This window comes from Sardina pilchardus, chromosome 14, assembly GCF_963854185.1.
Source record: "Sardina pilchardus chromosome 14, fSarPil1.1, whole genome shotgun sequence".
Taxonomy (NCBI): domain Eukaryota; kingdom Metazoa; phylum Chordata; class Actinopteri; order Clupeiformes; family Clupeidae; genus Sardina; species Sardina pilchardus.
In genome coordinates this window covers 10,174,221-10,196,786 of record NC_085007.1, presented here as the reverse complement: position 1 = coordinate 10,196,786, position 22,566 = coordinate 10,174,221, and the positions used below count along the sequence as shown (strand labels likewise).

At 42.6% G+C, this 22,566-nt stretch overlaps 1 protein-coding gene across 2 annotated transcripts; it reads left to right on the top strand.

The window, feature by feature from the left end:
- Positions 1 to 13,417: 13,417 nt before the first annotated feature.
- On the top strand, positions 13,418 to 21,854 carry ankra2 (ankyrin repeat, family A (RFXANK-like), 2). Of its 2 annotated transcripts, none has more exons than XM_062554759.1 (9): positions 13,418 to 13,543; positions 14,312 to 14,704; positions 15,043 to 15,201; positions 16,030 to 16,095; positions 16,594 to 16,691; positions 17,420 to 17,545; positions 18,431 to 18,497; positions 18,885 to 18,965; positions 20,797 to 21,854. In XM_062554759.1, the coding sequence occupies exons 2-9, from the start codon at positions 14,443 to 14,445 to the stop codon at positions 20,850 to 20,852; spliced, it is 915 nt and encodes a 304-aa protein (XP_062410743.1). In that variant the 5' UTR covers positions 13,418 to 13,543; positions 14,312 to 14,442; the 3' UTR covers positions 20,853 to 21,854. The 2 variants fall into 2 exon arrangements, with proteins under 2 accessions (XP_062410743.1, XP_062410742.1); XM_062554758.1 differs by having other exon boundaries at positions 13,484 to 13,543; positions 14,309 to 14,704.
- The last annotated feature ends 712 nt before the right edge of the window (positions 21,855 to 22,566 follow it).

The window sequence follows — 22,566 nt, the reverse complement described above, 5'->3', positions numbered from 1 at the left end:
CCCTAAAAGAACAGCCATCCAGATATGAAAATGTGTAGCCTATTTTAGACTATTTAGGGCCTACTAAGATCTCATCAGATCTTCTATTCATCCCATCCTTCTGCTTTTAACCGATCTTTCGATGTATTGTTGCTTCTTTAAATGTAGGTAGGCTAAAGCTATTGCGCCTGATATGTGAAAACTCACACTCTACATTCATAACGACATCTCAGACTGAATTATTGCTAGATATGATATACTATTCAAAAAATGGTACTGGAAAAGTTAACATTAAGAGCTAACATCGCTAACGATAGCGAAGTTAGCTCGCTATTTGATAGCTATTATATGCTAACTAATTAGCATTAGCATGATTTCTATGATGGCTACGGCTATGGTTAATATTTCATTGTGAAAACAGTACATTTTCAATAAATTCCTGTTTTCAATTGGCAGACAAAAGTACTGTAATTCTTACCTTGAATATGATGACGGCAGAGTTTGTACAGCACACAGCTTGCAGTCAGATTCATGATAGAAAAGTGACGGTTGAAGATCTGGCTGGAGTTGCACATTCAGGCAGGGGTGGGGGATGGGCTGCTCAGTGAGATAACCCAGTACTTGGGCTGCCGGAAGCATATACAGTCTATGGCCGGTAGCCTAGTTAAGTGACCCAGACAGTGGGTAGAATCAAAGTCCTGTAGGCCTATTGCTTTGCAACTGTTTCTGTCATGATTGCTGGCCTGCCTTCTTGGTTATGGCTATGGTTATGGCTGTGGTTATGGTTATTTAGCAGACGCCATTGTCCTTGACTGGGGTTTGAGGTGTTTTGCTGCGTAGCCTACTTTACTTGATTTGTTCAATGGCCTTTGGCTTTGTAAGGTGGTGGTGGTCAAGCCTAGTGGTTATTGGTTCATTTTTGTAAGGTGGTGGTGGTGATGGTAACTTGATTGTTTCACTTTTTTGTAAGTCTAAAAGTAAATGTAGCCTAATGTAATGGAGAATTATGAGCATGAATTTAGTTTGGACTCCACCTGGAAGTAAGTAGCATTTGTAGAGTGAGAAACTTTTGACGATTTCACATTAAGAGGCTTTTTATTATTATTATTATTGTCATCGTTAAAAATATAACATAGTCTTTATCAACATATTGATGTCAAAGATTCACTAAGGTTTATTTGTTGTCTTCTTTGTGATAGAAATGTTCACATCTTAGCTTTTGCTGGCTTCAAGAGTTGCCACTGTGTCTACTGTCCTGTAGGCTACTGCTCTAACCGATTAAATCCAAATAAATGTCACATAAGGGCAATTCCATATCAGTTGGAACAGGTCCGACACCATGGTCCTCAGTTTTTCCTGATTTTTGGTCCAAATGTTCCTCCATGTCTCATTAGAAGAAAACCAAAATTTTAGCTGGGTATCTTGTTTAGTTTCTGAGATATGGCTCTTCAAATGTGGTTAGACGCGTCCTAAAAAAAGGCTGAAAATTCTGGATTTAATGAGCACCACTTTTTTTTAAACCCCTCTCCTCTCTTAAGGCTACCATATTATTTTCTAAAAATTTGAACACTGGGGCAGTACCCTGTGTTGTTGTCCAAAATCATAAAGGAATTACAGTCCTTCCCACCATTGGAGACTTATTCATCGAAACAAACCCATATTTGTTTTGAAAGCAATGAAAAAAAAACCCTGTTTTTGTTCTCTTATGGTCATGAATGGCTAGCACCTACAGTTTTAAAACTCTACATATATATAGTCCATGAGTAAGAGAACATGTTGACAAAAAATTGAGAATGTTAGTTTTCGTATTTCGAGGCTATGAGCCTTCAAAGTTGGCCAAAATGGCGTTTTTTCCTAAAAATGCCACTTTTATTGCCTTTTTCCAAGGACAAGATGAAATGCAAATCCAACATTTCTTTTTTTCTGCAATAGTGTGGCACTTTGTAGATCATGTGAATGTGGTAGATCCAACCTGTCCATTTTAATATCCCCACAGCACATGTCTGAAGTTAGAAAAAATGAAAACATTTCTTTGCTGAAGGAGGTGTTGGTTTGATTTGTATGAACCTCTTAGAAGGACAATATGGGGTGTAAACCCATTTTGTCTTTTTGAGGGATCAGCATGCCATCCTGTTAACAGGATAAAAATCTTATATCCCATTTTTACTCTTTATTGATCCCTTAGAATATGTCCAAAAGTTGTCATAAATGAAAAAAGGCGACTAAATTGAGGGGCTTAAATGGCCAAGTGGATCAAGTCACACATGGCTAAAAATGAAATATAAGACAGAAGAGATACTGAGGGAGAACACTGTGAAATGTATAACCCCTGCTATGATGGCCTTTGAACCCACTGTGTCCTTAACTGAGGTTCATTCTTATTAAACAAATTTCTTCTGCATGAAGCATATTGTCTCCTGGTTGCTGTTGGAGTTACCGTTGGATGCAGCTTGCATTGTGATTTGTTCTAATGGTATCCCTGGACAATTAACCCGAGATCCACTTAGATAAACATAACCCTAGGACCAGTGAAAATCCTACACTTTTTGGTCATCCATATCCATCCATAAGTTAAACCCTATAGGCCTATTCGGACGGGATTAGTTTTATGGGGTGACATCAGGTAAAGTAATAATTACCAGGTAATGTAGTCCCGTCCGGACGCGCCATGTCAGTAAACATAACGGAGTATGTCGGTGACATTTACAGACACTTTTACCTTCCGTAAAACGGTCCGGAGAAATTACCTTAGGTAATATTAATCCCGTGCGAACGCGACCCTCTGTAAAGATGTCTGTAATATTTCGTCACATCCTGATTTGAAAACAATTCCACCATAGTCTGAATGAAAACATAACATGCTGTGCAGCTCCTAATAGGACGTTAGCTAGTTTGCCTAATAGCTTCATATTGTTAGCCATTTCAAACTACGTATGGCATAACATAAAGCTAACGTTTGCTAGTTTAACCAACTTGTGTAGTCTTTCAAATCTGAAAATGCTGCACGTACCTGACGCAAAGTATCACGTGCACGGCGACGAAGATGTGACGGCAGAACGTAAACGTAGTTACTCCTCCCATGTCAGGTAAAATGACAGAGATGTCTAGTCCCGTCCGAATTGGACATTTATATTACAGAGGTCATATGATAAACCTGCATTACTCTACGTCCCCCCATAAAACTAATCCCGTCCGAATAGGCCTTAAGGGAGGATTTTTTTATGTCACACAAAGTGGGTGCCAATCAACTCCAAATGGTCTGAAACATACTCCTACATAATATCTCAAACCATGATTTTGGCCTCAACACTTCAGCAAATTTCATTTTTTTGTTTTTTCCCATTCGTTTCAATGGGAAATAGTTTTTTGCGAACAACTCTTGAACGGAAGGTCGTAGACTCAATCTGATTTGCTCCATCAGACATAATTCGACCATGAGGATCAAGCAAGAAGTAAATGTTTATTTCTATGACCTTCCGTTCTCTAGATATAGTCTTTTTAAATTTTATTTCCTGTTTTAAACCAACTTCCGGTTATCACAGGATATTAGGGACACAGTGGGTTCAAAGGCCATCGTAACAGGGTTAAACATTTCACAGTGTTCTCCCTCAGTATCTCATCTGTCTTATATTACATTTGTAGCCTTGTGTGACTTGATCCACTTGGCCATTTAAGCCCCTCAATTTAGTCGCCTTTTTCATTTTTGACAACTTTTGGACATATTTTAAGGGATCACTAAAGAGTAAAAATGGGATACAACATTTTTATCCTATTTACAGGATGGCATTCTGATCCCTCAAACAGAAAAAAATGGGTTTACACCCCATATTGTCCTCCTAAGAGGTTCATACAAATCAAACCAACACCTCCTTCAGCCAAGACTATTTTTCATTTTTTCTAACTTCAGACATGTGCTGTGGGGATATTAAAATGGACAGGTTGGATCTACCACATTCACATGATCTACAAAGTGCCACACTATTGCAGAAAAAAAGAAATGTTGGATTTGCATTTCATCTTGTCCTTGGAAAAAGGCAATAAAAGTGGCATTTTTAGGAAAAAACGCCATTTTGGCCAACTTTGAAGGCTCATAGCCTCGAAATACGAAAACTAACATTCTCAGTTTTTTGTCAACATGTTCTCTTACTCATGGACTATATATATGTAGAGTTTTAAAACTGTGAGTGCTAGCCATTCATGACCATAAGAGAACAAAAACAGGTTTTTTTTTTCATTGCTTTCAAAACAAATATGGGTTTGTTTCGGTGAATAAGTCTCCAATGGTGGGAAGGACTGTAATTCCTTTATGATTTTGGACAACAACACAGGGTACTGCCCCAGTGTTCAAATTTTTAGAAAATAATATGGTAGCCTTAAGAGAGGAGAGGGGTTTAAAAAAAAGTGGTGCTCATTAAATCCAGAATTTTCAGCCTTTTTTTAGGACGCGTCTAACCACATTTGAAGAGCCATATCTCAGAAACTAAACAAGATACCCAGCTAAAATGTTGGTTTTCTTCTAATGAGACATGGAGGAACATTTGGACCAAAAATCAGGAAAAACTGAGGACCATGGTGTCGGACCTGTTCCAACTGATATGGAATTGCCCATAACCTGCTTTGGTATCTGTAATCAGATCTAAGATTCACACCCTTGGCCAGGCACGGATCAACGCATAGGCTAGATATGGCTGCAGCCTAGGGTCCCCCACATGTGTCAGCCATAAAAAAAAAATAATTCATTAAAACAGTAACCTTGGGGCCCCTGGCCACCTTAATCCAGTTTTACAGTACAACTTCAATAATCCAGAAAACGGTTAATGCCGAGTCTGACCAATTCTACTACTTGATACCTTCACCTAAACAGTACCAATAGTTGAAAGATGGACAATTAGATATACACAAGCAATTTGCAAAGAAAAGGATAGAACAAGTTAAAGGGCATAATTATGTGCTCATCCTCCCAACCGTTTACAAATCAATTGGAAGTGGCATTTGGTTCGGGAGTTCTCCTGGGCCTCTGCTATAATGGAGCATTAAAGGGAACCGATGAGAGATGTGACCAGTTGAAGGGTTAGAGGTGAACCAGAAAGTGAAAGGTCAGCCATGGTTTTCTTGCCTAATGGTGAAGCTCAATGTAATTTTGGAAATGGGCCATTTCGTTCCCCAGCCTATAATTGTAAGGATGTATGCTTGTAAAATAGCATCTGAGCATGTTTTGACAGACCAAGAGTTGCATATATTTTATGTTAACATCAGAGAACAAAGAACACAACTATTCTATATCATTTTTAAGAAAACTGCTGAAAGAGAGAATGAACAAGTCTTGATTTTCTTGCCCTCCTCCTATCACAAGGTTTGCAGCAGCTTTCAGACATACATGAGGTTGTGAGTATGGGACCCTAAACGCATCAGCTCTTTTTAGGTGACAGCGCTCTCTAGTGGTCAATAGAAAGAAAACATGCATTCTTGAAGTTAATGTACAGTGTAAAAAGTTGCAACTAGTGAAAGAAATGGGTAGTCACAATTTGATAAATCATTTGAAGGCAACTTGTATAATTGAGTTTAGGCAACATGTTCCATCGGGTGCTCTGCCCTTAGGGACACTTCACTGATTAGCATTAAAGGGACACTTCACCGATTAGCATTAAACTTTGTATCTTTAGAAAAGATTGAAAACATTGAAATCCGTATTTCTCCCATCTCAAGGCAAACTGAGGGAATGATGCACGACCATTCAAAAACATGACTGGTTTTCCAAAGATACAAAGCTTAATGCTAATCGGTGAAGTGTCCCTTTAAAAGATGGAGGGAGGAAGAGGAGGATGAAGAGAGATGAAGATGAAGAGGAGGAGGATGACAAGGGAGGTAGATTAGGATGAAGAGGAGGGGGATGAGGAGGAGGGAGGGATGATAAAGAAGAGGAAGAGGAGGACGATGATGACAGAGGGAGGAAGAGACGTATGCTTTAGACCTGTTTACAAAGCAATTGGAAGTGGCATTTGATAGTCTATATAACTGTATAACCCAAGGAGAACACAAGTAGCTTTTTTTTAGTGCCTGAGTCCTGCAGGTACATTAGAACACACATTTTTCTATTCATTATTATCACTATAACATTTAACAAAATGATGTTGATGTTTGTCACCACTATTTTTTGTTTTAATTATTATAAAACAAGAAATGGTATAGCTTTGGCAAGACAACGTTTTCCTGTATGCATCAGGAATGTTCAACTGTAGATTGACATCACACACATTTTTTTCTACATTTTTCATCCATTTTTGGCATCATTCAGTTTCTTTCCACCCAGCGTTTAACCCCAGACTTCACCTCATACCATCTGACCTCATGGGTGTGCTGCAACATCAGAAATAACTCATTTGTCCTGCCTCAGCTCGGGAAACTCAAGTTTCAACTCATGTTTGTCCGGCTCAGTAACATTTAGTCTGTTTTGAAGCAAAGTGGCATTTTTTGATCACTTGTACACCTCAACCCAAAGCCATAATTGTTCCCTTAATGACTGTAAAAGTCACAATGTGACTTTCACTCAATCAAGTCACACATTTAGCATCTTTGGCTCCACATTGGTCTGTGTTTACGTCACAGAGCACCCATCATTTAGTCATTTCAGCGCATAACAGTAAACCAGATGGAGACCACCCATGACTCCAAAAGCAGATGATGAGACGCAGTGAAGAAACTTCTAGCAAGAACTCCAACGATACTTACCAACACTAACACAATCTCCTAATTTCATAATAATTAGGGAAATAGCCGAGACAGGCACATCTAAACTATCAATTACTCTCTCTTTATGTGTGTGAGTGTGTGTGTGTATAGTATGAAGTGTCAGACAGGAGAGAGAGAGAGAGAGAGAGAGAGAGAGTGTGTGTGTATGTAAGCACGATGGAGAGAAAGACAGAGAGAGAGAGAGCGAGTGAGTGTGTGTGTGTGTGTGTATGAGGATCGGACAGGAGAGAGAGAGAGAGCGTGAGTGTGTGTGTGTGTATGAGGATCGGATAGGTGAGAGAGAGAGAGAGAGAGAGTGTGTGTGTGTGTATGAGGATCGGACAGGAGAGAGAGAGAGAGAGCGTGAGTGTGTGTGTGTGTGTGTGTGTGTGTATGAGGATCGAATAGGTGAGAGAGAGAGAGAGCGTGAGTGTGTGTATGAGGATGGGACAGGAGAGAGAGAGAGAGAGAGAGTGAGTGTGTGTGTGTGTATGAGGATGGAACAGGAGAAAGCTGGACATTGAGGGGCCCCGCTGTCCTCTTCACACAGAGAGATCGTGACCTTCCTCATTAGAGGCCTCAACAAGTAAACAAACAAACAAGCAAATGCAAACAGACCAAAAGTCTTTATAACACACACACACACACACACACTAGTACTCTCTCACACCCTCATAGACACAACACACAGACACACACATAAATCCACACTACCACACACACACACATACACAACTACAACACTGACACACATGCATATGCATACACCATCACATACGCACACCATTGCCTCTATCACACACCACACACCACACACAGACACACAGACACTCTCACACATTCTTCTCACACACAGCTACATTCTCTGTTTTTTTTTTTCCTCAAGCAAACAAAACTCCTTTATCACACACACACACACACCTACACACACCTACACACACACACACACACACACACAGCACTTTTTGTGAGTCTGTGCGGTGCTCACGTCATGTGCCGTGGCCGCTCCAGGTCCGATCAGCAGGGGGGCTGGTGGTGTGCGCAGCTCCACACAAAAGCCCAGACACGAACGCTGGACAGCGGACCCGCCGCGCTCGCTGGGAAGTCTTTTCGACCGGAAGAACTGGCCGCCCCGTCCAGAAGAGTCCCACGTCATCCCCTCCGGCCTCTGACACACACACACACACACACACACATAGACACACACACACACACTTCATGTTCTTTTCATCAGACATGCTCCCAAACCCCCAGCACTCCATACTCCTCAGTGGTCTCAGCTCTCTTTCAAAACCTCCATCTCATCTCTCCAACCTTCCCACCTGCTGGGCATCTGCTATACTACTCTCTCTCTCTCTCTCTCTTTCCCCTCTTGTTCTCTCTCTTTTCTCCTCTTTTTCTCTTTCTCACTTTCATCCTTTCTCTCTTTTTCTTTCTTCCTCTTTCAAATATGCATAGAATATATCCAATTTCATCTCTCTCGTGTTTCACTTTTTTTCTCTCTCATCTCTCTCGCCTGTTGTCTCAACATTATCACTAATTCACAAATTTCATCTCCCTCTTCCTCGCTCTCATTCTCTCTCTCCTCTCTTTCTCTACACTCATTCTGAAGGGACATTGCTGCAGCCCTGGCTTCGCCTGATGAAAGGTCTCTGATCCCAGTGCCTTGTGGATGCCCCTGCAGTTATGGAGTGGAAACCCCTGCAGGGACAGCACCGAACCCCTGTGCCGAGTCTGGGCCAGATCTGGCCCGGATCCTGCAGCTGCATGGGTCCGTGGACCAGAGGAGCAGGCAGCCTCATGACTGCCTCTCCTTCTCTCACACATGTGGTAGGGAGGCCTTAAGCAATCAGCATAAGCTGCATTCGGACACAACAGTTCTAGGAAAACTAATTGCAAACCTAAAACACCTAGAACTACGCAGTTCCTATAGGACTTTTTTTTTCTGTTTGCTGTGTGTGTTTTTCTTTTTTCTGTCTGTGTTCACACACAGTTGGAACGAGATGTCTTAACACACACTATAGCCCAATGATTACATGAACATAAAGCAATGAAACTGACAGCATTGCTATTTAGTTACTAGCTGCTGAAGTTCATTGGAAAAACTAGCTCATGGTAGGCCTATCGGAAAGCATTTTTACTGTAAAAGAATCAGCGTTGTTAATAACATTTCTTCTCATCTGTCCAGAGGACTTTCGTTGCATAACATAGTCTGCAGCCTTCCCATGCAGTTTTTATGTTTTAATTTAAATAGAAGCTTAATTATTTTTACAGAGATTAAAAAAAAAAAAATGGTGCCGTCATGGTTCCTACAGGTAAAATACCCTACCCCAAAGTAGGAGCTCAAATAGTTATAGGAACTACAGTCAGTCTTTAATCCTTAATGGGCTAAAAATGAATTCTAGGAACTATATCTTCAAGGAACTGCAAAGCGTGCCTACTGTGGTAGAGCAAGCTAGAGATAAGTGGTGAGGCTTCTCACTCAGGGGCGAATGTCCCAAAACCATAGTTGCTAACTAAGGTAGCAACTTTTGTTGGTTGCAATGCAATTTTCCATTGCCAACCAACTAGCAACTATAGTTTTGGGACACGCGTTTACATACACAGTTTAATCTAGGTATCGTTATAGTTCGACAGGGCCATTAAATGGACAACTGTCCCTGTCCCAGTATACAAGAACGAAAGGGGAATTGATTCATTGACAGAAGTATGTCCAACTCTGTTATGATATGCACCCTTTCAGCTTACTAATATTGGACGTTTTTTTAAGTTGACTTATTACCTCACAGACCAAGACAGTTGACAAACAATTTAACTTGGGGGAAAACAGTGCCATGTTGTGCGGTAAATTGGACAACTTTTACAGCTCTGTACATTTCATACATTATGTATATTATTGTTTTACAAATGAGATAAGCTAGCCCTTGTAGTTATGGCGTTATCTGAAGATAACCGCTTCCTCTGTTACATCCGGGGACAGCCCTGTCAAAGAGAGTTGTGGTGCATGTTTGAGTCCAATTGAGCATGTGGGAATAATTTGACTGCAAACCACCTTATTCTTGATGTGCTACTGTAGTCTAAATTACGACTAAATTAGAACGATTTCACTCTCAGACTATCAGAGTCTTTCACTCTTACACTTACATGTTTACATGTGCTTTAAAAGTCGGTTTTAGTTGGGCTAACACAATAATAAGATTTCTTCTGATGTCACTAAAACTGACCTAGAGGGTCTGTCCTCAACAGGTGCACAAGCATCAGGTTGGAAACAACCGTAAACCAGGAAAGACCGGAAGACACACTCTCTACTCCACAGCTCCTGCTCCCACAACGTTTATTCACACACTCAAGAGCAACTTTGACTGGATTAATCGTCCAATTCACTTGATTCATTTTGATTCCTGTGTACCGGGCTGGGGGGGGTGGTGGTGGGTGGTAAGGGGCAGTGCTGTTTCGCAAGCACATTATCACAATCGAATTTGTGGTGGAACAGCTTATAATTGTTTGTTTTTACTTGGATAAATCTGTTTTCCCCCCAAAATCCGCCACAAAGCTTCCAAATCAGGCCTGGCACTTCCCAGGCCACCAGCCGGAGTGCTGTGGAACACCGTGGAGTGCGCTCTGCCACCTTTATGCCACGTCTTTGCCTCCTTGCCTGCCTGCCTGACAGCCTCCGTCCCACCTGGCCAGCGGCACGACGCGGCCGTGCCATCTCCCTCACCCGTCCGTCCGGCAGTGCTGTGTTGGCACAGCGACAGTCTGACTCCGCCATGGTTGGGTAGCCCTGAGAAAACACGGGCACCGATGCTCATAAGAGCCTTTCATAACAGTATTGTGTTGGATGTGAACCCAGCTGTTTGAAAGCACCCAGGGGAGACAAAGGTGGCCTGTGGGCCAAGCAGGCTACTTATGCCAATGTGAGAGATTAGGGGGCTTAGCAGCTGGCTAAATACCAAAAAGGGCTTGACAGGGATTTGAGGCCCCCAGAAAGGCTGATCGTAGGAGTTAGGAAATCTCCACTTTGCAGCTTTGCACCAGGCATGTGTGTTGATTAGCCCTCCGCAGTCACCTCAAAACAAACAAACAACCAAAGCCAAGACACGGTAAAGGGCCTGTAAGTCACCAACCACAACAGTCCAGGAAACGGAGCCGTCAAATCTTCCTTTGCCAAAATAAAACAGGGAAAGAAAAAGGAAAATAAGGCACATTTTTATTGCATTTGTGGCTGTTTGTGAATTTGTTTCAATGTCATCAATATAGTGCCAGAATTATATGAATATTTCCAGAATTATTCCTTACAGAGTTCAGAGCCTGAACCCACCTGTTATTTCTTGTCATTCAGAACTGGCTTTTAGCGTGTAGAAAACTCAGGTAAGCTCTATAGTGGCCAACGAGAAACGATAATAATATGAAATACACAACACAAAACATGTATGTTTAGATCAGGAAATGTCACAATTGGTCTCATTTGGTCTCTCAACGGTCAAGGCAAGTTATCTCTACAGCACATCCAAAAAAAAACGGAAGTTGACTCAATGTGTCATAACAATGATTTACAACAGTACCAACAGTATGATGGCCTGCAAGGCTACATAAGAGACAAATAACAAAGGCATGCAGGGTAGGAAGTTAATAGCTAAATCAGTCAACTCATTCAAACACTGCTGAACTGAGCTTACTCAAACACTGGCCCCTGTACAAAAAAACAGTTTGGTTATTGGAAGCGCCTCCAGCCCCAGCCATGTGTTTGTGACAGGAGTCTGATGACCCGAGAGGGCTTTTGCGTGACTAGTGATGGGGGTTTTCTCAGACTGTGTGACTAAACCCACGGTGGCAGGGGTGAAGTCTGCGTTTAAAGGCTGCCCCAGATTCCTTAATCTGGACAGGGGTCTGCTAAAACAGTTCACGAGCGCCACAGGGAGAGCACAAAAGTGAATGGGGCTTACAGCCTCCTACAGCAGGACTTTGACAGATTATGGAGAAATATTTGGCATATCCCGGTAAATCAGATTAGCATGTTGCAACTTTGACCGGTGAGGCTGAAAACTGCACTTGAGATGAATTCATAATTGCAGATAACTCAAGCAGAAGGAGAACGCTGGAATGACTTGCTTGAAGTGACCATAGAGGGAAAAATGCACAGAGATCAGAGGTACCTTCAGTAGAGTTCCACCGAACCAATGAACAAACACAACTTTAATGGCTCTGAGGAAATATGACAGATTAATAAGGATTTCAAAACAGACAGATAGTAGATCCTATATGCCATTACAAAATTGGCATCATCACGCTGAGCTTTATACACTACTCCAATTGCATAATGGTGACTAAGCCATTATTAATGGGGGAATTACAACCAATATAAAAATATTAGAAATCATTGTTATATGTATACTGTTATATAATAGGCTTCTGACTTATATCATCATTACCATATCTTATAAAATAACATTTAACAAGTCTTCTAAATGTCTCATCAGGCAGGCTATAAGCCTACCGAGTTCAGATAACTTTGGAGTGTGGTATATTCAGTGTTGGGGAGTAACGCATTACATGTAATTGAGTTACGTAATTTAATTACAAAATAAATGTAACAGTAATATATTACAGTTACTGTAGAAAAAAGTGTAATTCAATTACAGGTACTTTTGAATTTTTTCAAAATTACAATTTGAATTACATCTCGATATTGTCAGCAAAACTTTGCAAATAATATTGTATGTAAAAAGAACTGTTTCCCTCCACAGCCATAGTTTGATACGGGACCTTCTGATAGGCTCTATCACGTCTACAGCGCCATCAGCGTAGGCCTACATGCCTGCCTGTAAACGTGTTATGATTATCATTATATTATCCTCACAAAAAATGTGATGCTAATTCATGTATTGAATGTCCTTGCTGCCTTGTGTGCTTGTACAGAACTGCTCGGCAGCCTGTAGACCAAGGCCGAAATCTTAGCATGGATTTGGGGACTATATATATCATTCAAAAATCGGGAAAGTAATCAAAAAGTAATCAAAAGTAATTAGTTACGTTACTCAGAAAAAGTAATTCAAATAGTTACACTACTATTACATTTTAAACAGAGTAACTTGTAACTGTAACACATTACATTTCTAAAGTAACCTTCCCAACACTGGGTATATTAGGGTCAGAACTACCCCGGGGTTAAGTGCAGGACGGGACAGTAGATCTCTTGGTTCTAGTTTTATCAAGAAAGTCAGTGGTGTAGACCCTCAGATAGGTCATTGCATTACATAGGGCAGTAAGCAGTTGTGAAGGTTTGTTATAATTCATTCAAGTCATTGGCCTATGGAAAACAATGACCCCGTAATGCATTAAACAATTTTGAACAAAATAGTAGCCTACTGTAAGACAAGACAACCAACACATTAACTGCAAAAAAGCTTTATAATAATAATAATAATAATAATAATAATAATAATAATAGTGTTATTTTTTATCATTAAAAATACCTGAAGGGCCATAGGCCTGTAGGCCTACCCTTCATTATAAAAGTTAACCTAGAATTAGGCATAACCTCTTAATTAAGAGGCCTAGCCTGCTTAATTATATATATTTACATTTTTAAAAATCCTGTCCAATTCCTTTATTCATATGAATGTAAAAGAAATATATATATCGCCAAATTATGATCGCTCTCGGTGTTATTGGCTGCTATGTTGGACCATTACAGCTAGACACGTCAGGAGGAACATCACATCGGCTCCTCTCGAAGCAAAACAATAGATTTCAAAACAACCCACGGTAGCCGGCTAGAAGCTAGCAAGCAAGGCGTGCTCTGTCGCTGTGAAGCACAGATCTACCTACTGGGGTAAGTGGAGTCTTTTAAAAATGAAGGATAGAGAAGGTACAGCAGAGGTTTGTTGATGTTCGTTGTTGAGAGGTTGTTCGTTTATACCCTCTAGAAACAGCCATCTGGATAGCTGCAGTTTGCTAGTTAGCAGCCAAGCTAGCTTGATAGCGGTGTTCTGCATCACATTCCCTGCATATCCCACTGGTATTATCGTGATATAACGCTGTTATAACACGCTGCAAGACCAGGTTCCCCATGGACTCTTTCTGAATAAGATCTAAAAACTGTCGTTAACGAGCAATATGTTACATATGTACATGCAAGACACACTAGCATGTTGCTGTTTTTAGCAGGGAGTAGCTATGCTAGCCGGTTTATCATCTCCAAATAGCGTGCTTGCTGCTGTCTTATGCTAGGCAGCCAGCAATATTGTGTGAGGATTTAATTTAGTCACTGTATTGACGTTAGGCTGAAGTAGATTCTGGCACTTCAGGACATGGTGGTGCCATAAACGATTTGTTGACTTCAACAAACAACATGGGCATACAATGGCCCTAATGTTATTAACGTTACTAAACAGTTCGTGGAACCAGAGAATGTCTAATAAGGGACGTAGACGGGCTCTGGTGGAACTAACATTAGAACTAACGTTAATCTGTGGTCATTGACTATGTGTCTGATTACTTCAACACTTTACCTCGTTATAAACTTTGTGTAATGCTAGTGCAACTAAATCACTGTGATATGCAGATTGGCAGTGACAATACCTTGCATTTGCTCCAGCAGGTAAACATTGGATGTTTCTTTGATGGGGGGCTAGGCACCTTTGACTGTAGTTTGCAGAACGAAGTTCCCCAGGATTGATCCGTCTGTGAGCGACGGAGATTTAGAAAGGCCGCTTGTGTGAGGGGTGCCCGATGGCCACAGAGGACATGGAGGGCATGTGTGTGATGCCAGACATGACTGGCATCAAGACAGAGCACCCGGTCAGTGTCGGCGTGGGCGCACCGGAGGACCCCGGCTCCCAGAACGTCGCCATGGGGATCAAGTTCATCCTGCCAAACCGTTTCGACATGAACGTGTGTTCGCGTTTCGTCAAGTCGCTCAACGAGGAGGACAGCAAAAACATCCAGGACCAGGTCAACTCGGATCTTGAGGTGGCGTCTGTCCTGTTTAAAGGTAATCTGTCCACCATCACCACCCTCCAGACACACACGGCTAGGATCTTATGATGATGTGAACAGTGACCAACATATGAAACCACTTACTAGTAGGCCTAGTAGTCTGCAGACACTAGCTCAACTGTCTTGCCTTAGAAGTACCTTCACCGTCTACAATAAGCCATGGGTAAAAGTACTGAAAGTGAAATGCCATTTTTTCCCCTATTCTTCAGACATGATGTCTTATCCTGATGTGAGCCTTTCTTTCCTTCACACACACACACACACACACACACACACATACAGAAATCCTTGCCCTTCATCTCTCCTGAACTGTTCTTGCCTTTCCTTGGCCAGCGGAGTGTAACATCCAGACGTCTCCCACTCCGGGGATCCAGGTGCGGCACGTGTACACGCCCTCCACCACCAAACACTTCTCCCCCATCAAGCAGTCCACCACACTGACCAACAAGCACCGTGGCAACGAGGTGTCGTCCACGCCGCTGCTTGTGCACTGTGAGTAGCCATCATCGTCCATCAGGGCATCAGGACACGTTTGTGTCTCACCTCTCTCTCTCTCTCTCTCTCTCTCTCTCTCTCTCTCTCTCTCTCTCTCTCTCTCTCTCTCTCTCACACACACACACACACACACACACACACACACACACACACACACACACACACACACACACACACACACACACACACACACACACACACACACATACACACACACACACAGACACACCAGATACTGACAGTACAGCAGCAGCATAGATCATCTGTGGTTAAGTAATATCCTGTCATAGATGGTTGTTGCTAGACAGAATGTGTTGTATCATCTCCAACAACAACGCACACAGAAGACAGAGGAAGTGGCAGAGGAAGTCGTTACCCAACCAGCTATAAGGGCCCAGGTCCAAAGAGTGACTTCAAACTCAAACATACTTTTGGTTTGAAGTCATAAAGAATCAACTGAAGTGATGATAACAGACATTGAGGCTTGACTCAGAGTTGAAAAAATGATTTTCCACTTACTCAGGCGCACACACACACACACACACACACACACACACACACACACACGGCTGTAACTCATTATTGGGGATCAACTAAAGTGATAGTGCAGACACGTTTGTCGACTGCCTCAGTCCTCAGCTCACTTTATATGTCCATTCCATTTGAACCTTTTTGGACTGAGATGTAGTTTTATTGAAGAAGATTAAGCTGTGCTGGAGCTGTGCGGCCTGCTCAGACTGGGTCTTGGCTGCGTGGTCAGACTGGGTCGTGGCCAGACCTGCGTGGTCGGACTGGTATGACCGGCCGTGTCTGTCTCTCTTTCAGCTCTGTCCATCCACCAGCTGGCTGCGCAGGGGGAGATGGTCTACTTGGCCAGCCGCATCGAGCAGGGTGAGTGAGTGTCTCTGGGCTGGGTTGGAGATCTGCACATATACTCTGTGTGTGTGTTTGTGTGTGTGTGTGTGTGTGTGTGTGTGTGTGTGTGTGTGTGTGTTTGTGTGTGTTTGTGTGTGTGTGTGTGTGTGTGTGTGTGTGTGTGTGTGTGTGTGTGTGTGTGTGTGTGTGTGTCGTGTATAGCTAAAGGATTATACTGCAATATTAGTTACTCTCTGTGCTGCAAGAGAGACCCTTGTGTGTGTTGACATACTTGGCTAGTAAAGCACAGATCTGATTCTGTTCCTGACCTCAAACACACAGTGCTGTGCTTTTATCATACAAAAACCATCAAGCACAAAATCTGATAAGCAGACTGTTTTTGTTTGGTTGCTGTTACACAGCATTATCTACTGATTTCAAAATATGCTGCAGTGATGTGCCTTCTCATTTTGTGCATGATTCAGTTATTATACGGGTGATTGACAGCTGTGTTGTCGTATCTTGTCCAATCAGAGACCGTGATTAACCTGCAGGACGAGGAGGGCTTCACGCCTCTCATGTGGGCCGCAGCTCACGGCCAGATCGCCGTCGTCGAGTTCCTGCTACAGAACGTAAGACATCACCATGGCAACGCAGTCAGCACATCATATCGCCGTGGCAATGGGGTCAACAGGAAACCTCAGACCTCAGGAAATATGATATATGCAATGTGTACTCACACTCTTGTTGTCACTGGTACTCAGTTTGATGGACAGCCAGACTAGCAGAGGTCTAGTCCTGTAGGAGGAAATGGAGTGAGGAATGGAAGACATTATTGTCCTAGCAAGAGCATCACTGTCAGAGTGAAGAAAGGGCGGGGGGGGGGGTGACTAAAGGGGAGAAAAGGACATTTCAAACGTAACCTCTGGCAGTAATTGAAGGCATTTCCCTCAAGGGCTGGTGGGTGGTTGTACTGAGTTGGGCAGGCTTGTTCCTAAGGTGAAAATACTCAAGACAGGACAAGGCTGAGATGTGATCACCTGTATACAGTAGATCCCATGTGGGGATACTGAACACTGTGATCACCTGAGGTGCATTCATATTTGGCAAACAGTGGTGAACGTTTGTGGTGAACATTCCATTCTAACGCGGTAATTACATTGTTGCCTTCGTCAAATCAGTTCCACTGTATGTTCGTGGAGAACTACCTCCTCAGACTGTTTGCGATTGTTTCGCAAACATTGGCCGAAAACTCAAGGCTAATGGAAAAAACGCTTGCAAACGTTCGCCTATGTTTTGCAAATTTGAACGCACCTCTGCATTGAACTCTGACCTCTGACCCCCGATGTTCCCTCCCCAGGGCGCTGACCCCCACGTCCTGGCCAAGGGCAGAGAGAGCGCCCTGTCCCTGGGCTGCAGTAAAGGGTACACGGACATCGTGAAGATGCTGATCGAGTGCGGGGTGGACGTCAACGAATACGACTGGGTAAAGCTCATATGTCAATGTCAATGTCAATGTCATTTAAGAAAACAACAACGGGCCCCAGCCGTGGCACAACTGGCTGGGGAACCTGCACTGCACGCCGGCAACCCGGGTTCGATTCCCGCCCCGTGGTCCTTTCTTGATCCCACCCCGACTCTCTCACCCATTTGCTTCCTGTCTCTCTCTACTGTCCTGTCAAAATTAAAAGGCATAAAAGCCCCAAAAATATACATACAAAAAAAAAAACAACAACAACGGTTGACCAAGTGCTGTATAGGCAGCTCAACTACGCAGTGGTGTGTTGCTCACAGGGCTTACAGCTCTCAGCCACTGTGCTGGAGATCAGGGTTTAAAGCAACACCAAAGAGTTTTTTCTACCTTAGAATAATGTTTCCAAAATCATTTCACTGGTTCATCAACTCATAACAGGGTGAACAGCAATAGTGCATTCACTTCGCGACTCTCTTTCGGCTATAACCGCACTATGTAAGTTTAAAGAATCGGGTAGTGGAACTGTAGTTTGATGGAATGAGACATAATAAGCTACGAATTTGACTTGCTTTGATGTTGCAATGCATAATACTTTCATAAAATCATGAAACATTCTCTACCTTGTCTGTGGACATCGTTATTTGCTGGATAAACAAATAGCGTGCATGCGACAGAGGAAAAGTGCTTTGTTGCTTGAATTTGAATCGGATAACAGATCTGAAAACAGATTAAATGTAACAGTTTCAAAGATTTGTGATAACCTCAGACATTCTCACAGAAAGTTCTGTTTGCATAATAGTGAGCTTGATTTCACTGAGCAGATCCTTTAGTCAGATAGAGCGAGGACCAAAGACTAAATGATAAATGATCAACTGTATGTGCGTATGTGTGTTTCAGAACGGTGGTGCCCCCTTGCTTTACGCTGTTCATGGCAATCACGTCCGCTGCGTTGAAATCCTCCTAGGTGAGTGTGTGTGTGTGTGTGTGTGTGTGTGTGTGTGTATGGGGGCCAGGGTGGTCGTCCAATGTCGAGCTCAGGTTGCTCCCTGTCCGTGGTTATAGTTTGTCTGCCATTTGACGTCTTAACATACACACAGTTCCCGTCTGCCTAACACACCTAAGTCCCGTCTGCCAACACACACACACACACACACACACACACACACACACACACACACACACACACACACACACACACAGACACACACACACACACACACACACACACGTCCTGTCTGCCTGCCTCCACCACAGGCGTCTGCTGTCTGATCAGGCATCTCTCAGCCGTAGTGACTGACTGACTGTTTACTCCGGAGCGTCTGGTTAACCTTCCCGTCTGTTCCTCCCACAGAGAGCGGAGCCGACCCCACCATGGAGTCCGATTCCGGCTTCAACGCCATGGATATGGCCGTGGCCATGGGCCACCGACATGGTAAATATCCACACGTCCACACGCAACAAGAGAGAAGATATCATAATATACTAGCCTAGCATATGATATACCTCAGCCTAATGACACAACAAATAATTTTCACTACAACAAGCCAAAGTCGTCACATTTGTACAAATAAGAAGTTGTTAGTACGAATTACACTGTGCGGATTCCTGGGGACGTTCAAATGTTGTGATTGGGGGGAAAAGCTTAGCGAGTTCAGATGGGGTTCTGGGAAGGAGACGTTGACAAACTCGAGGCGGATATTTACAACTGAAGACCTCTGTGATGTGTCGCCTGTCAGTGCCCGCCACCGCCCCTGCACCCACTCACCCACCCAGCGTGGCAATCAGACTCCCAGTGTGTGTGTTTTCACATAATTAGTCAAATAAGCCACCTCTTAAGGAATTTCCTCTATAGTAGCTAGTATGGAGTGTGTGTGGGGGGGCTCGGGTAGTGTGTGTGTGCGTGTGTGTGTGTGTGTGTCTGCTTAATGATACCTGACAAACATCAAGCGAGTGTGTAGCAGCATGATGTCATGTGTTTAGAAACCTGGTCCCGTTCAGGAGCCGCATGCTAAACTCAATCGCCGCGCTGCTTTTGAGCGAAACCAGCAGAAGGACGTCACCTCGTTCGGGGGCTTCTCAGGGAGAACTGGGGCGTTCGGCATAGCAGCAGAACACAGCGGACAGTCTTTAGGTCCCAGGTTAACCTTCCTACAGGCTTTACAAGCGTGAATGGAAGGGAAGATCTCATGAATCGTTATATTCTGTCAAAGAACTATATTCTGTCAAAGAACAATGAGTTCAGTCATGTAGGAATATCAGGATTTTCTGTGATGTATACAGTATGTACAGTGAGGAGCACATGTATTTGATACCATGCTAAAACAGGAATATAAAATCATCATTTGACAATTGATCTTAATGCCTTAATTAAAAAAATGAGTAAAAATCAAACCGCCAAGGACACCAATTTTCTTTGTGATTGAAGAATGTATCGTACATAGATAAATGTTTTCGTAAAATGCTAGGGGAAGGAAGTATTTGACCCCCTATGTAACCCTATGGGAATTTAACACATAGGGTTAACATAGGGGCAGGCAGATTTTTATTTTTAAAGGCCAGCTATTTCATGGATCTAGGATATTATGCATCCCGATAAATTTCCCTTGGCCTTTGGAATTAAAATAGCCCCACATCATCACATACCTTTCACCATAGCTAGAGATTGGCATGGTGCTTTTTCCAGTAGGCCTATTAGCCTGTTTGATGCTCATTGAGCTCAATGCAAATCAAACAGCCTAATAGGCCTACTGGAAAAAGCACCATGTCAATCTCTAGCTATGGTCAAGGGTATGTGATGATGTGGGGCTATTTTAATTCCAAAGGCCAAGGGAAATTTATCGGGATGCATAATATCCTAGATCCATGAAATAGCTGGCCTTTAAAAATAAAAATCTGCCTGCCCCTATGTTAACCCTATGTGTTAAATTCCCATAGGGTTACATTGGGGGTCAAATACTTCCTTCCCCCTAGCATTTAGGAGGAACATTTATTTATTTACGAAACATTCTTCAATCACAAAGAAAATTGGGGAGCTTAGTGGTTTTATTTTTACTCAATTTTTGAATTAAGACATTAAGATCAATTGTGAAATGATGATTTTATATTCCTCTTTTTAGGCAACTTTAGCATGGTATCAAATACATTTTCTCCTCACTGTATATGCATGTGTACAAATTTAATAATGTTTTCTAAATGTTGTATTACTGTATGAAGTATTGAATGAAATAAGTGAGGAACCTTCTCATCTTCTTTTGGCTTCTCAGTTCAACAGGTTATGGAGGCCCACCTACTGAAGCTGCTGCAAGGAATCAAAGAATAAAAAAGAGTAACTAAATGGGAAGCTGCGAAGAACAAGAGGACAAAAATGGAGAAATAGTGGGAGCGCTGGATAGACGGACGGATGGATGGATGGATGAAAAAAGGACAATCACATTCACACTTTGTAGGGACGAGTTGCATCTTCCGTTCTGCATGTTTACATGTACTTACAACAAAACAGGACTCGTCCATTTTGCTGTGATACCACTGGTTCTCATCCATCAATGAAGGACGTGTTACTATTTATAGTTTGTGTCTGTGCATGTGAAAGGTAGCGCAAAAGGAAAACCATCCTGAAACATTAACCAGGATGTTTTTGTTTGTTTGTGTATTTGTTTGTTTTTAACTGAGACTGTACAAAGGTACTCCCAAGTAAGAGGTTCAGTGATTCAACACAAACGCATTAACTCAGAGGAAGTAGGAGCCCCTCCCATGTTTCATATCCTGTGATGGTGCCTCCCTCTGACAGATGAGATGTGAGCAACTGAACAACAGTGGACTCGACAAAGAATTTCGGCCCAGTTCTGCTCTCACCTCGTGGTCATCTGGGTTGACACGATGCCCGAAGGAACCTCTCTTACCGTGCAATACCCGTTTAAAATCACGGGTAGAGATTCTCCTCCTTTATGCCTGAAGGAAACCCTATTACCGTGCAACACCTGTTTAAAACCATGGGCATAATTGGGTTGTAATTGTGTGACGTATTTTTTTTTGTGCTGTGTTTTTCTTTTGTGAGTGAATTGACTCCAGTAAGAGTTAACCAAATGAAGTGAACACCGAAAACTAAAATGCCTGATTGAGTAACTGCTACATGGTGTTTAAACTACTGACTGTGTACTCCACGGTGTTAACTACTGACTGAATTGAGGTGGAAAAGGGATCTTCTTGGTGTTTTCGGATGATAGCAAAGAATTCTCACAAACAGTCATATTACGTTTGCAACATATTTGCTTAACTTATCGGTGCTATTTTGTCCATCAAATAAACATACCCTAACTGGGAACTTGTGTTTTTGTTGTTGGGTTTTTTTAACAGTTACTAGATGTGTTGAACAGTGACTGAGTGACTTTGCATTTAAAAAGAAAAAAAAAGAGCCCAGACATAATATTCTCTTTGGATGTCCTAAGAAAAAAAAAAGTGTCCTGCAGTTATGTGTCATCTTGTGTGGTTAATTGGTGATGCTTACCGTCTCAGGAAGCTTCAAGGGCTTTCTAACATAATGCACAACACACATAGCCTGATAAACCAGCCTAAATGGATTGGATGTCTAATTTAGTCTGGCCTCGATGAATGCATACAACGGAACATTGTTGATGAGCACAACCCGTTGTCTTTCAAACCGTGTCTGTGCCTATAGGCCAACGCTCCCTCAAAACACCGCCCCAGAGCCCTCTGCCTCGCCCGCGTTGATTCAAAACACATCTCTGCGTTGGGATTGGTTTAGTTGCCACCTGCCAGATTCAGGGCAGTGTTTTCAAAATGTACAGTGGTCCGAGGCCAGACCCAAATGCAGGCAAAACATTTTGCCGTCCAGCAGTTGGCGCTGGTTTTCCAGGCTACAACACACACACACACACACACACAAAAGGCTGCTGTTCATCTGAGTGGTAGCTTGTCTCACACACACACACACACACACACACAGAGACTGCTGTTTATCTATGGTATGTGTGTCATACAGGGTGAATCTGCTGTCTCCACATTCAGAAAGGACA

Excerpts from the sequence above, each read along its gene's own strand:
- ankra2 (XM_062554759.1), top strand. The coding sequence starts at position 14,443 with ATGGCCACAGAGGACATGGAGGGCATGTGTGTGATGCCAGACATGACT. Across the intron at positions 15,202-16,029 it reads CACGCCGCTGCTTGTGCACT|CTCTGTCCATCCACCAGCTG; the intron begins GTGAGTAGCCAT and ends TCTCTCTTTCAG. Across the intron at positions 18,498-18,884 it reads CTGCGTTGAAATCCTCCTAG|AGAGCGGAGCCGACCCCACC; the intron begins GTGAGTGTGTGT and ends TTCCTCCCACAG.